This window comes from Helianthus annuus, chromosome 4 (assembly GCF_002127325.2).
Source record: "Helianthus annuus cultivar XRQ/B chromosome 4, HanXRQr2.0-SUNRISE, whole genome shotgun sequence".
In the NCBI taxonomy this organism is placed as follows: domain Eukaryota; kingdom Viridiplantae; phylum Streptophyta; class Magnoliopsida; order Asterales; family Asteraceae; genus Helianthus; species Helianthus annuus.
Window position 1 is genome coordinate 13,295,773 of NC_035436.2, and position 13,135 is coordinate 13,308,907.

The 13,135-nt window shown below is 34.8% G+C and overlaps 1 protein-coding gene and 2 long non-coding RNA genes across 4 annotated transcripts; 1 reads left to right on the forward strand and 2 right to left on the reverse strand.

Annotated features, from left to right (window-relative positions):
- The first annotated feature begins 267 nt into the window (after window positions 1-267).
- LOC118491429 (secreted RxLR effector protein 161-like) lies at window positions 268-1,044 on the forward strand. Its single transcript, XM_035989217.1, has one exon. The coding sequence runs from the start codon at window positions 268-270 to the stop codon at window positions 1,042-1,044; it is 777 nt and encodes a 258-aa protein (XP_035845110.1).
- Window positions 1,045-4,303: 3,259 nt separating this feature from the next.
- On the reverse strand, window positions 4,304-5,613 carry LOC110874248. The gene is made up of 3 exons (XR_002555771.2): window positions 5,538-5,613; window positions 5,148-5,202; window positions 4,304-4,468 (listed from the first exon to the last, which is right to left on the reverse strand). It is a non-coding gene; the product is annotated as an uncharacterized LOC110874248 (long non-coding RNA).
- A 4,650-nt stretch (window positions 5,614-10,263) lies between these two features.
- LOC110874249 lies at window positions 10,264-11,625 on the reverse strand. 2 transcript variants are annotated; one of them, XR_002555772.2, is made up of 3 exons: window positions 11,500-11,624; window positions 11,110-11,164; window positions 10,264-10,428 (listed from the first exon to the last, which is right to left on the reverse strand). It is a non-coding gene; the product is annotated as an uncharacterized LOC110874249 (long non-coding RNA). The 2 variants fall into 2 exon arrangements; XR_004892084.1 differs by having other exon boundaries at window positions 11,110-11,625.
- Between the last annotated feature and the right edge of the window lie 1,510 nt (window positions 11,626-13,135).

A 13,135-nucleotide genomic window follows, 5' to 3' on the forward strand; every position in this document is an offset into this window, starting at 1 on the left:
TGTCTTTATTAAGAAGACAACATCAGGATATGTGATCATAGCTGTATATGTTGATGACCTAAATATAATTGGGACGCAAAAAGAAATTTATGAAGCAATTATTCTTTTAAAGAAAGAATTTGAAATGAAAGACCTTGGAAAAACCAAATATTGTCTTGGTTTACAAATTGAACATATGAGCAATGGCATACTTGTGCATCAAACGAATTATACTGAAAAGCTATTGAACGTTTCAATATGGACAAGGCAAATCCTTTAAGCACTCCAATGGTCGTTAGGTCACTTAATGTCGAAAATGATCCATTTCGTCCTTGTGAGGACAACGAAGAAGTTCTCGGTCCAGAAGTACCATACCTCAGTGCAATTGGAGCACTTATGTATCTTACGAATTGTACGAGACCTAACATTTCTTTTGCAGTGAACTTGTTGGCAAGATTTAGTTCAGCTCCTACTAAAAGGCACTGGAATGGGATTAAACATATTTTTCGATATCTTCGAGGCACTGTTGATTTAGGCTTGTTTTATCCTAACGATTCAAAAGAAGGGTTAGTTGGTTATGCAGATGCAGGTTATTTATCTGATCCTCATAAAGCAAAATCTCAAACTGGATATGTATTTGTGAACGGAGGAACTGCGATTTCATGGCGTTCTCAGAAACAAACACTTGTCGCAACATCCTCAAATCATGCTGAAGTCATTGCACTACATGAAGCTTCAAGAGAATGTGTATGGCTAAGATCTATGTCACAACACATAGTGACTTCTTGTGAGCTAGAGAAAGATCGAAGTCCAACTCCTATCCATGAAGATAATGTTGCTTGTGTCTCTCAGATGAAAGAAGGGTATATCAAAAGTGACAGAACAAAACATATACCACCAAGATTCTTTGCATATACTCGAGACCTTATTAAAGACAATCAGGTCGAGATGAGATATGTCCAATCCAGTAACAATTCAGCCGATCTTTTCACAAAAGCACTACCTACAACAACTTTCAGGAAACATGTTCATGACATTGGCATGCGTCATGTACGGAGAATGTGATTCCTTACAAATTGCAAACTTGAGAGGGAGCTATAGACTACACTCTTTTTCCCTTAGCTAAGGTTTTTTCCCACTGGGTTTTTCTTTAGCAAGGTTTTTAATGAGGCAGTACATAAAGACCCCGAAGTTTGCAAAGTGTCATCCAAGGGGGAGTGTTATAATATTAAAATAAGATTTACCATGAAGATCAAGATCTACCTCTACATTTACCAAGCAAGTGGATGAACTCTTTGTCAAACTTATGGATAGCCTTATCTACTAAATAGTTAATCTTGTCTACCAAATAGTTAACCTTGTCTACCAAATAGTTAATCTTTTTGTAGTATAAATACTAGCTCAAGATAGAAGAAAAAATGCACCTCATGTATACACTTTCATAAGTTATACAATTCTCTTCTTCTTTCTCTTATAATATTTCTAAAGTTCTTAAAGTTTTAGCACTAATCTTGTGTTAATCCTTGTTATATTATAACATCTACTCCATTTTTGTATGTTTGTAATTTTTCTTTTATCAACTTTGTATTTTTATGTATCTACTCCATTTTTATATGTTTGTTTTATTTAAAAAAAATGTTAGGTGTATATGTTTCAAGACGAACGTTTTCTTTTATCAAGTTTTTAGTTTTATGTATCTACTCCATTTTTGTATGTTTGTTTTATTTAAAAAAATGTTATGTGTATATGTTTCAAGATATTTATAATGATACAGTAGTTGGGTTAAATTTGCTTATGTATTTTATAGCTATATAAGGTATTTATTTTGTTTCTATACGGAAATTTTATTACATGATAATATTTTGAATAAACAATTCACCTTTACTTAACATGGTTTATTTATTCACTCAAACATGTCATTCCTTACGCCAAATAAACTGATTTTGAAATAATTGTACCAATGTTTTAAAAATCGGTTTTTAACTGATATCAGATTGAGCTAAAAAATGGTTCAATCGGTTAAACCGTGTTATACCGGATGGTTCAACCGGGTTACCTAGTTAACTATATATTTTGTACATTAAGTACGAGTATAAAAAAACATCATCAAGCTAATAATTCAATTGTTTTATATACTATTGGGCAGAAGGGTTGTTTTAGTTTCGAACATGGATCCACAACAAATGCACTTTCATCGGCCACTAAGATTAAGCCAGCAACACCCCATCATCTCTAGTTCTCTTCCAACCCGGTATTAACAATTCAGTACCGTCACCATCTCTTACTTAACAAGTAACAACAATTCAAAGAAAAAGATAAGAAAAATTACTGATGAAAATGAAACCGGAAGCATGATGAAGATGAACCACTTAAGATGGATAGAATGTCGTGAATGATGCTTTAGGATTTTGATCGTTTTTACGTCTGTGAGGGAAACCAAAACGGTTTACGGTTAAAGTTGGGGATGGGCCATTAAAAGGTGTAAAAAACCAAAGTTTCAAACCCAAAAAATTACCTTGGGCCGGTACCGGTATTACGGTTCAAACCGGTATACCAGGTTTTACCGCCGGTACAACTCTTATGTCATTTCACTAATTTACCGAGGTGTTTCGTACCATATTTACATCCGAGACCGGTAATACCGGTCGGTATTTACCGGTTTTAAAACATTGAATTGGACTATTGCAAAGTTTATAAATGTTGATTTTAATATGTTTGGAGTATACATGGAACATTTATACTTGGAGCTTAAACTAAACTCCCATTTCATTATATAAACTATAATCAAGAGATAATTTCCATGAAATAGAAATCAAGAGATTAAACCAATAGACAAAGTATTTTAATACCTGTCGTTTGCTTATATCGGATTTCATTTTATCAAGTTTAGATTTTGTCTTAATATTATGAATGTGTGCTTTTGATTATGACTTCTGATATCGTGAAATGTCAACCCTAGCGATTTTTGTTATAGTGAAATGTAAACCTTAACGTGTTAGGCATTGCTGAATTAACTCAATCATTTTTTTTTCTTTTCTGGGTAACAGAGATTAGGGCTCGCAATTCTGACATAACACGATACAAACCTACACGAAGTTATCATGTTTCGTGAGGTTTCGTGTCTAAACAAGTCGGCACGATAAGACCTTAACAAGTTTCGTGTCTAAACAGGTTAAAACATGTTAACCTGTTAAGACCCGTTAAGTACATGTTAATAATTAAAAATTAAAAAATATTATATTTTGGTGTGGACATGGGGTCATCAGTCGTGGTACCCGAGATGAATTATACGCAAACAAACACAGTTCTTTTTCCACAATCCAATCCCTAATTTTTAAATCTCTCTCACAAACCCCACCATTCCCTATCTGGTACACAACTTCCCTAATTCGGTCGTGTTCGTGTCTTAACAGGCCGTGTTCGTATCTGACGATGGGGGTAGCCTAAGATCAAATATAAATGGCTTAGTTACGAAAATGCTCATAAGGCAAAATGGTTCAAAGGTTAAAAACCTAGGGAAATGGAACAAAGTAACACGAAACAGTAAGTAGTCATGTCTCTGGACTACTTTACCAACTCGCCAGCCGCAAAAGCAATGCAGGTCCACAGAGCACACTCTATTATCCAGGGGTCAAAAGGCTTTAACCCCCGAAAGGGTAAGCCCCTCACTGCAAGCAAGGTCATTAGTCAAATGCATTCCTCTTTAGGAGGTGTCTTCTCCTATATATTTGACACTTCATTTACTGAGAAAGACATTCCTGTCCAGTCCTGATTCTCAAGATCTCTGGTCATTCACTTCAAGTACTCGCTTCATGCGAGTTGCTTCCTTTCGTATCCAACACACACATTCTGTTTGCTCCTTCATCCGAATCTTAACACATTTAAGAGGAGGATCCTTAGCAAACAACAAAAATAAACTAGTGAACCTCCTTCCACGTCTTGCAAACGTGGGGGGACTCCACGACCTGCGTTAGGCAAAATTGAACCCTTCAACCCTTTTGCTTAACCGACCCAGCTACTATCCTTAGTCTATTATTTGTTGCATTAACAAGTTGGCGCCCACCGTGGGGCTACGCCACTATTTTTCTCCAAAAGAACTAGTAGTGTAGCTCCATCCTCATAAATTTAACATGTCGGAAAGTGGATCCCCTGGAGAAGTGAATCAGGTCCTTAACGCTTCCACCCTAGGTGCTAGTCAAGCCTATGCAACTACACTTGCGTCCTTCTCGACGCCAGGAGGTACTCTGTAACACCCAAATTACTATTTAACGGTTTTACATATAATTACCAACAATTAGTTGTGTAGATAAGATTACACATACAATAAAAATATGGGTTTATTAAATCTTTTACAAATCATAAGTTATTCGACATAACGTAATTGAATTCGTCGTTTAAAATTTACGACAGGACACTGTGCGGAAGCATGTATCTTTATCGTGTTCGGTTCTCCAATGAGCTTGATCGTCTTCCGGCATCCAAAATGTACCTACATTTCATAAACAAGAAATGCTTTAGTCTTACGGGGGTTATAAACGTGTCTAACGGGTTCTGGGAAACGAAACTGATTAAAATAAATTTTGTTACAAGGTCTACCGTAAATTACGGTGGCTACCGTAATTTACGGTAGCCCCTGAATGTTGATTCTTCCACCGTAACTCAGTGGGTTTAAGGCGTAAAGATTTTTAAGGCTACCGTAAGTTACGGTAGCTACCGTAACTTACGGTGGCCTCTGCAAGATTTTCCAAGTTTGCCGATTTCTAAACGGAAACCTTCATAACTTTTAATCCGCTTGTCCGTTTGACCTACCGCTTCTTCCTATGTGATTGTAAATTGAACCTCCATCAAATGGAGTCAAGACCCAACATCTTGATTAACAAAATTTAAGACTTTTAAGTCTTCGGCTTGTTACCCCTTTTTACCAAATTTGACCCGTTCGTGATTTTATCAAACAAACCTGTCGTTTGATTCTAATTTCTCATTTTTAACCAAATCTTGTTTTCAAAACATTCTGTCTAAATAATTTAAATCCTTCGGTTTACCTATTAAGGTAACCGAATGCCCCCTTTTTTATTTTGCCCAACTTTCATAGAACTTCAAGTTCTACATGATGAATTAATCTATTATACATACCTGGCTCGGATCGACTTACTAACCCAGTTTAATACCTTGCTTTATAATTGCTAATTAAGAGCGATGCGAGTATCCATTGGATATCTACTCCTGTAAACATATAACTCGACACCAGAATCATTAGTCGATATTGTCAAAAGGTGATGTCTACACCTTTTGACCCGTTTGGCTGAATTGACCGTTTATCTTTGCAAGATAATATTTATTATCATCTCATCTACATGACTCGCTCCTTTTAACACCGTATGCTCATTTTATTTATAAACCGTTTATTACCACTTTCGGCTCTTTATGTCTTACGCGGGAAAGCGTCTTTTAAAACTAACGATTATTGTCAACGTGTGACTAAATCTCATTTGTCTTATTCGTAGTCAATACGACAAAAGAACATTCTAAAATATATGACTAGTGTAAGTTATACTTACCTTGCATCCTTGCGAGCTTCATACTTGAACTTGTATCCATTTGACCCGTTCTTTTCCAAGCTCCTACCTAGCTTGTCAGAGTCAAACTACCATATGATATCCACAAGATGATTAGATTAGTCAACCATTAACATAACCATCACACCTTATGGATTCACACACTTATTCACCAAAGTATGCTATTTATTCAACAACTATATTATTTATTCACTTATTTTTTGTCATAACTCTTTCCATTCACTAACCGTTTGACCCGTTAGTCAAGTTATTTATACAAACTAGTTACTAAGTGATTTTGAACACTTTAAGCATGTCATATAAAATGTTGCTTGTTCCTAACAATAAATACTTCATAACTAAACAAGTATACGCAATCATATGTCTTTTTCCGGATTAATAATAACATTATTAATGTGCAGCGATTTTCTATTCAGCTGTTGTAATCGACCATTATGACCCATTTAAAGTCCGAACTAGATTAACATGTTCAAAAATGGATCGTAGAAAACTTCAATACCTTCGCAAGCATATAAGGTACACATTCTAACGAATTTTATATGATTTTTATAAAATCAGCACAGCAACTATATTTTCATTTTTCAACCAGCTTTTAAGTTTTCTGAACAGCAGTTTTAATCAGATTTTTGACCTCTTTAACAACCACATTTGTTTCTTATGATTGAAAACAGTAAAAATTTACTTCATAAGCTTTCCGAAAAGGTATAGAACACCCAAATCGGATAAACGGTTGATTTTATTGATTTTTTTAAGATTAGTCAAAATCCATATAAAAAGCTACGGAAATCATGTTTAGGTTCCTTTCAAATTCGACCCAAACCATCAAATGCAACTCATTTTCATGGCTATAACCCTTATTAAACTCTTGGTAATGGTTTGAAACCTATAACGCAGTGATTGTAGGCTAAGAGATGTCAATAACATCATCTATTTCAGCACTTTTGTTTTCATTTAGGCATTTTAACAAACACCTAGTGTGCATAATTTTACATATTTACTAATTAGTTCATAACTAGTTATTTTTTTACCAAAGTTAACATCAATTAATCAAGCCTCTAAGTCTAGTGTTCATGAACTACACATCATATTTTCAGAAATCAGTTCCTATGCATCAATATACACTAGATTAGCATTCTACATCCTAGTGTTCATTAAATTCCACATAACTCACTAATCACCTACAATGGTGTTCATAGGTTTCACTACAATTTCACATGATTTCAACTTGTATTTGTCTAGGGTTTGTTCCTAGACACTATAGTTGTTCCTAGATCATCATAAGACATACATGCAACTATAATTTCAGATTTTTCCCAATTACATGAGAATTTCAAGTTGAGAGTTTTTATGAAATTTTACATACCTTGTGATCCTCTTGTGATGAGGATCAGTAATCTATGATTGATTTTCGATTTTGACTTGGTTTGAGCCCTCAATTTGTGAGTTTTGAGATGAACTAGGTTTTGATAAAGCTTGGGGTCGCACCCCTTGTTCTCTGGTCGATCTCCACGAGACTCCAATATGGAGTGTTTATGTTTTAATTAAAACATCTTCTAGTTTGCCCATTTTTAGTCCCTCATATTTAGATATTTTATAAAGAGGGTTAAAATCTTGTTTTCTATTCATTCACTTGATCACACATAATTAACTAGGTTAATTATTCCTAGTTAACTTAGTTGGTTCTGGGGTTATAACCCGTTTCATTCTAAGTCCCGTAAACTCGGGCCTCTCATAACTTTATTTCCTTAAAAACATCTATTCACGTTTTATTTAATATTAGATTTATTTATTTTAAATCCTAATATTTACCGGGTTACCGTTACTGCTAACGGTATTTTACCCGTGTATTAATAATAAGGGGTTTTGATTACCAAACCCGATTTCAGGGTGTTACAAGTCTACCCCCCTTAAAGAGGTTTCGTCCTCGAAACCTTTCTTTCATAGTTCATGGAGTTTTAAACTCAATGTATTTGACCTGAGAAATCTCTTAAGCATTAATATATGGTAATATCTTTTTGGTTACATAACATCTACGTACCTCATATGACATAATGCAACTTGAAATAACGTAATCTCATTATTTTCACTAGTTTAATTAACTTAGCGATATACATCGCTTTCATATACTATCGAATTCTTTATGAATCCGTTACTTTGACCCGTTTAAAGGTATCTAGTGAAATCTTTCACTTTTAGCAACATATCCTTTTATTTTCAAATTTATTTATTCGGTTCAGTTATACCGAACCTACCGCTTACAAGCAAACCAAATTTATTTAAATGACCTTGACGGGTCTCACTACTTAGACTCATTAGTCCAGTTACTTTTACCACTTGCTTGGTTATAATGTGATTCTACTTCACATTACATTTCTTGACCGTGATTGTGTTACATCATGTTTAATTTATATCAACTTTTCATTTTCGAAGATATCACTTTTCGAATATACTTGCGCCTATCAGTGTCAAGACTTGTATCTTTCATGCTTACAATTTAAATCCCTATCAGAATTTATGTTTATAAAAACGTTATTTCTTACTAAAACCGAAGTTTTAGTTTTAGGATCTTCTCTTTAACTTTTGTCAATTATCCATACCAGGATATTGACAACCCATCATTTATTCTTTTACAGTCTTAGTTTTATGCGGGGATTCTCAACCGATTCCCTCACTTTATCTAATTAACCCGTAGGTTTTTTTATCACTTAACCTTATGGGCTATTTTGATTAGACTTTCACCTCTTTAGGGCGAAGTCCTTATAACTTCTTTCTAATCATGACCCATGGGTCGTTTTAGTCCCGTAGATCTTTCATTTGTTTATATCCCTAAAGGTTATGTTGATCCCGTAGATCACTCCTTACTCATGTCATTCTTAAAATACATGTTTGGTGTCAAGGCACCCTGTTTTTGTTCGAAGAATCATTTGGTTTCAAACTTAGGTCCCGTTAATCTTAATTGTAGTTTCATGGCTATAATTGTTTTCTTTTAGACAATTTTCAGATTTTATGACTTCTCATGTCATTTATGCGTCAGTTCTTCTTATGCTTACTGTTATTTGATTTGCATATATTCTTAATTGGTTATATCCCATTACCGGGCTCATTATTCTCTTGCATTTAACGCTACCTTTATCTGGCTAGCGCTCATTTGTGCCATTCGGCGTTATATTGTATTCAACCTGTTTGACCTATTTGCGTGAAATCCATCACTTATAAACAATCAACTTTATTCTTTATTCAACCCATTCGACTTCGAATAGTTGTACGTATTTACTCACGTCTCTTGGTTTACGCATGTGTTTCATTCTTACCCATCAACCGGGTGTTTTACCAAAGTCGTTATTATTGCAACCCTCCCGGTATGCATTAAGACCTCGCTTCATTTTATATTCTGACTTTGTCCTTAAGTTTGACATTTTACAAAAACGACTCATTAAGGGTCATATTTGCATTTTCCGGGTTCGAGTGTAAGTATACCCCCTCCCAATTCTTGTCTAAATCATGTTTCATGCTTGCGTTTTCTGGGTTCGAGTGTAAGTACACTCCCTCCCAATTCTTGTCTAAATCATGTTTCATGCTTGCGTTTTCTGGGTTCGAGTGTAAGTACACTCCCTCCCAATACTTGTCTAAATCATGTTTCATGCTTGCGTTTTCTGGGTTCGAGTGTAAGTACACTCCCTCCCAATACTTGTCTAAATCATGTTTCATGCTTGCGTTTTCTGGGTTCGAGTGTAAGTACACTCCCTCCCAATACTTGTCTAAATCATGTTTCATGCTTCTTTATCCCTTCACTCGGGCTCATTATCCTGATGTAATACGCTTCCGTCCCCGGTTGTGCGTTTACATTATTATCAAATATTTTGCTTATCTGATTCATTTGGGTACTTTTAAGTTAGTCCCATTCACCCCGCCCTTACTACATCGGATGTAAACGTGTCCGCCATAAGAAATTCATGGTATCATATGCCACTACTTACTTGGCCAGAGTAAGCGATTAACACATGATACACATGACCTTTTTATAGTTTTCACATCACGCCATACGTAAGTAACGCCTCTATTTGTTTCTCTTGGAAACAATATCCCGAATACATTTTCTATTCGGGTTTTTCCAAGTTTTTAATTTACATATGCAAAAATCATTCTCTACATGTTTGTTGCATATCACTATTTACGCGATTACATTTAAAAGCACGCACCTGGTGATGCTTGCCCCGATGGGTGTTCCTTGCCATTAACCTTGCTCGCGATCGTTGCGCGATTTAGGTCCTTGATGAGTATGCTCTTCTTATCCTATCTCAGACCGTTCCATCATCATATCTACAATTCGTTCCACTCTCGTCATCTTCAGACGCGAGTGTCCTTCGATTAAAACATTCACAAGAGTTAATAATGTCAACTTCAATAATCGCCCGTATTATAATACAAGGCTTTTTTTTTTACGCGTCAACACGTGTATTTTCATCAACCATATCAATCCTTTTAATTGGGGTAACGTGTATCACATGATAGCCTGTTTACAACACTTTAGCATGCTAAAATATTAACATACATGTACTTACCGGATTTGCGATCAAGCCTCGAACCGAACACACCTTACTCTTTAACCATGAGCACTGATTACCAACTTGTAACACCCCAATTACTATTTAACGGTTTTACATATAATTACCAACAATTAGTTGTGTAGATAAGACTACACATACTATAAAAATATGGGTTTATTAAATCTTTTACAAATCATAAGTTATTCGACATAACGTAATTGAATTCGTCGTTTAAAATTTACGACAGGACACTGTGCGGAAGCATGTATCTTTATCGTGTTTGGTTCTCCAATGAGCTTGATCGTCTTCCGGCATCCAAAATGTACCTACAGTTCATAAACAAGAAATGCTTTAGTCTTATGGGGGTTATAAATGTGTCTAACGAGTTCTGGGAAACGAAACTGATTAAAATAAATTTTGTTACAGGGTCTACCGTAAATTACGGTGGCTACCGTAATTTACGGTAGCCCCTGAATGTTGATTCTTCCACCGAAACTCAGTGGGTTTAAGGCGTAAAGATTTTTAAGGCTACCGTAATTTACGGTAGCTACCGTAACTTACGGTGGCCTCTGCAAGATTTTCCAAGTTTGCCGATTTCTAAACGGAAACCTTCATAACTTTTAATCCGCTTGTCCGTTTGACCTACCGTTTCTTCCTACGTGATTGTAAATTGAACCTCCATCAAATGGAGTCAGGACCCAACATCTGAATTAACAAAATTTAAGACTTTTAAGTCTTCGGCTTATTACCCCTTTTTACCAAATTTGACCCGTTCGTGATTTTATCAAACAAACCTGTCGTTTGATTCTAATTTCTCATTTTTAACCAAATCTTGTTTTCAAAACATTCTGTCTAAATAATTTAAATCCTTCGGTTTACCTATTAAGGTAACCGAATGCCTTCTTTTTTTTATTTTGCCCAACTTTCATAGAACTTCAAGTTCTACATGATGAATTAATCTATTATACATACCTGGCTCGGATCAACTTACTAACCCAGTTTAATACCTTGCTTTATAATTGCTAATTAAGAGCGATGCGAGTATCCATTGGATATCTACTCCTGTAAACATATAACTCGACACCAGAATCATTAGTCGATATTGTCAAAAGGTGATGTCTACACCTTTTGACCCGTTTGGCCGAATTGACCGTTTATCTTTGCGAGATAATATTTATTATCATCTCATCTACATGACTCGCTCCTTTTAACACCGTATGCTCATTTTATTTATAAACCGTTTATTACCACTTTCGGCTCTTTATGTCTTACGCGGGAAAGCGTCTTTTAAAACTAACGATTATTGTCAACGTGTGACTAAATCCCATTTGTCTTATTCGTAGTCAATACGACAAAAGAACATTCTAAAATATATGACTAGTGTAAGTTATACTTACCTTGCATCCTTGCGAGCTTCATACTTGAACTTGTATCCATTTGACCCGTTCATTTCCAAGCTCCTACCTAGCTTGTCAGAGTCAAACTACCATATCATATCCACAAGATGATTAGATTAGTCAACCATTAACATAACCATCACACCTTATGGATTCACACACTTATTCACCAAAGTATGCTATTTATTCAACAACTATATTATTTATTCACTTATTTTTTGTCATAACTCTTTCCATTCACTAACCGTTTGACCCGTTAGTCAAGTTATTTATACAAACTAGTTAGTAAGTGATTTTGAACACTTTAAGCATGTCATATAAAATGTTGCTTGTTCCTAACAATAAATACTTCATAACTAAACAAGTATACGCAATCATATGTCTTTTTCCGGATTAATAATAACATTATTAATGTGCAGCGATTTTCTATTCAGCTGCTGTAATCGACCATTATGACCCATTTAAAGTCCGAACTAGATTAACATGTTCAAAAATGGATCGTAGAAAACTTCAATACCTTCGCAAGCATATAAGGTACACCTTCTAACGAATTTTATATGATTTTATATGATTTTTATAAAATCAGCACAGCAACTATATTTTCATTTTTCAACCAGCTTTTAAGTTTTCTGAACAGCAGTTTTAATCAGATTTTTGACCTCTTTAACAACCACATTTGTTTCTTATGATTGAAAACAGTAAAAATTTACTTCATAAGCTTTCCGAAAAGGTATAGAACACCCAAATCGGATAAACGGTTGATTTTATTGATTTTTTTAAGATTAGTCAAAATCCATATAAAAAGCTACGGAAATCATGTTTAGGTTCCTTTCAAATTCAACCAAAACCATCAAATGCAACCCATTTTCATGGCTATAACCCTTATTAAACTCTTGGTAATGGTTTGAAACCTATAACGCAGTGATTGTAGGCTAAGAGATGTCAATAACATCATCTATTTCAGCACTTTAGTTTTCATTTAGGCATTTTAACAAACACCTAGTGTGCATAATTTTACATATTTACTAATTAGTTCATAACTAGTTATTTTTTTACCAAAGTTAACATCAATTAATCAAGCCTCTAAGTCTAGTGTTCATGAACTACACATCATATTTTCAGAAATCAGTTCCTATGCATCAATATACACTAGATTAGCATTCTACATCCTAGTGTTCATTAAATTCCACATAACTCACTAATCACCTACAATGGTGTTCATAGGTTTCACTACAATTTCACATGATTTCAACTTGTATTTGTCTAGGGTTTGTTCCTAGACACTATAGTTGTTCCTAGATCATCATAAGACATACATGCAACTATAATTTCAGATTTTTCCCAATTACATGAGAATTTCAAGTTGAGAGTTTTTATGAAATTTTACATACCTTGTGATCCTCTTGTGATGAGGATCAGTAATCTACGATTGATTTTCGATTTTGACTTGGTTTGAGCCCTCAATTTGTGAGTTTTGAGATGAACTAGGTTTTGATAAAGCTTGGGGTCGCACCCCTTGTTCTCTGGTCGATCTCCACGAGACTCCAATATGGAGTGTTTATGTTTTAATTAAAACATCTTCTAGTTTGCCCATTTTTAGTCCCTCATATTTAGATGTTTTATAAAGAGGGTTAAA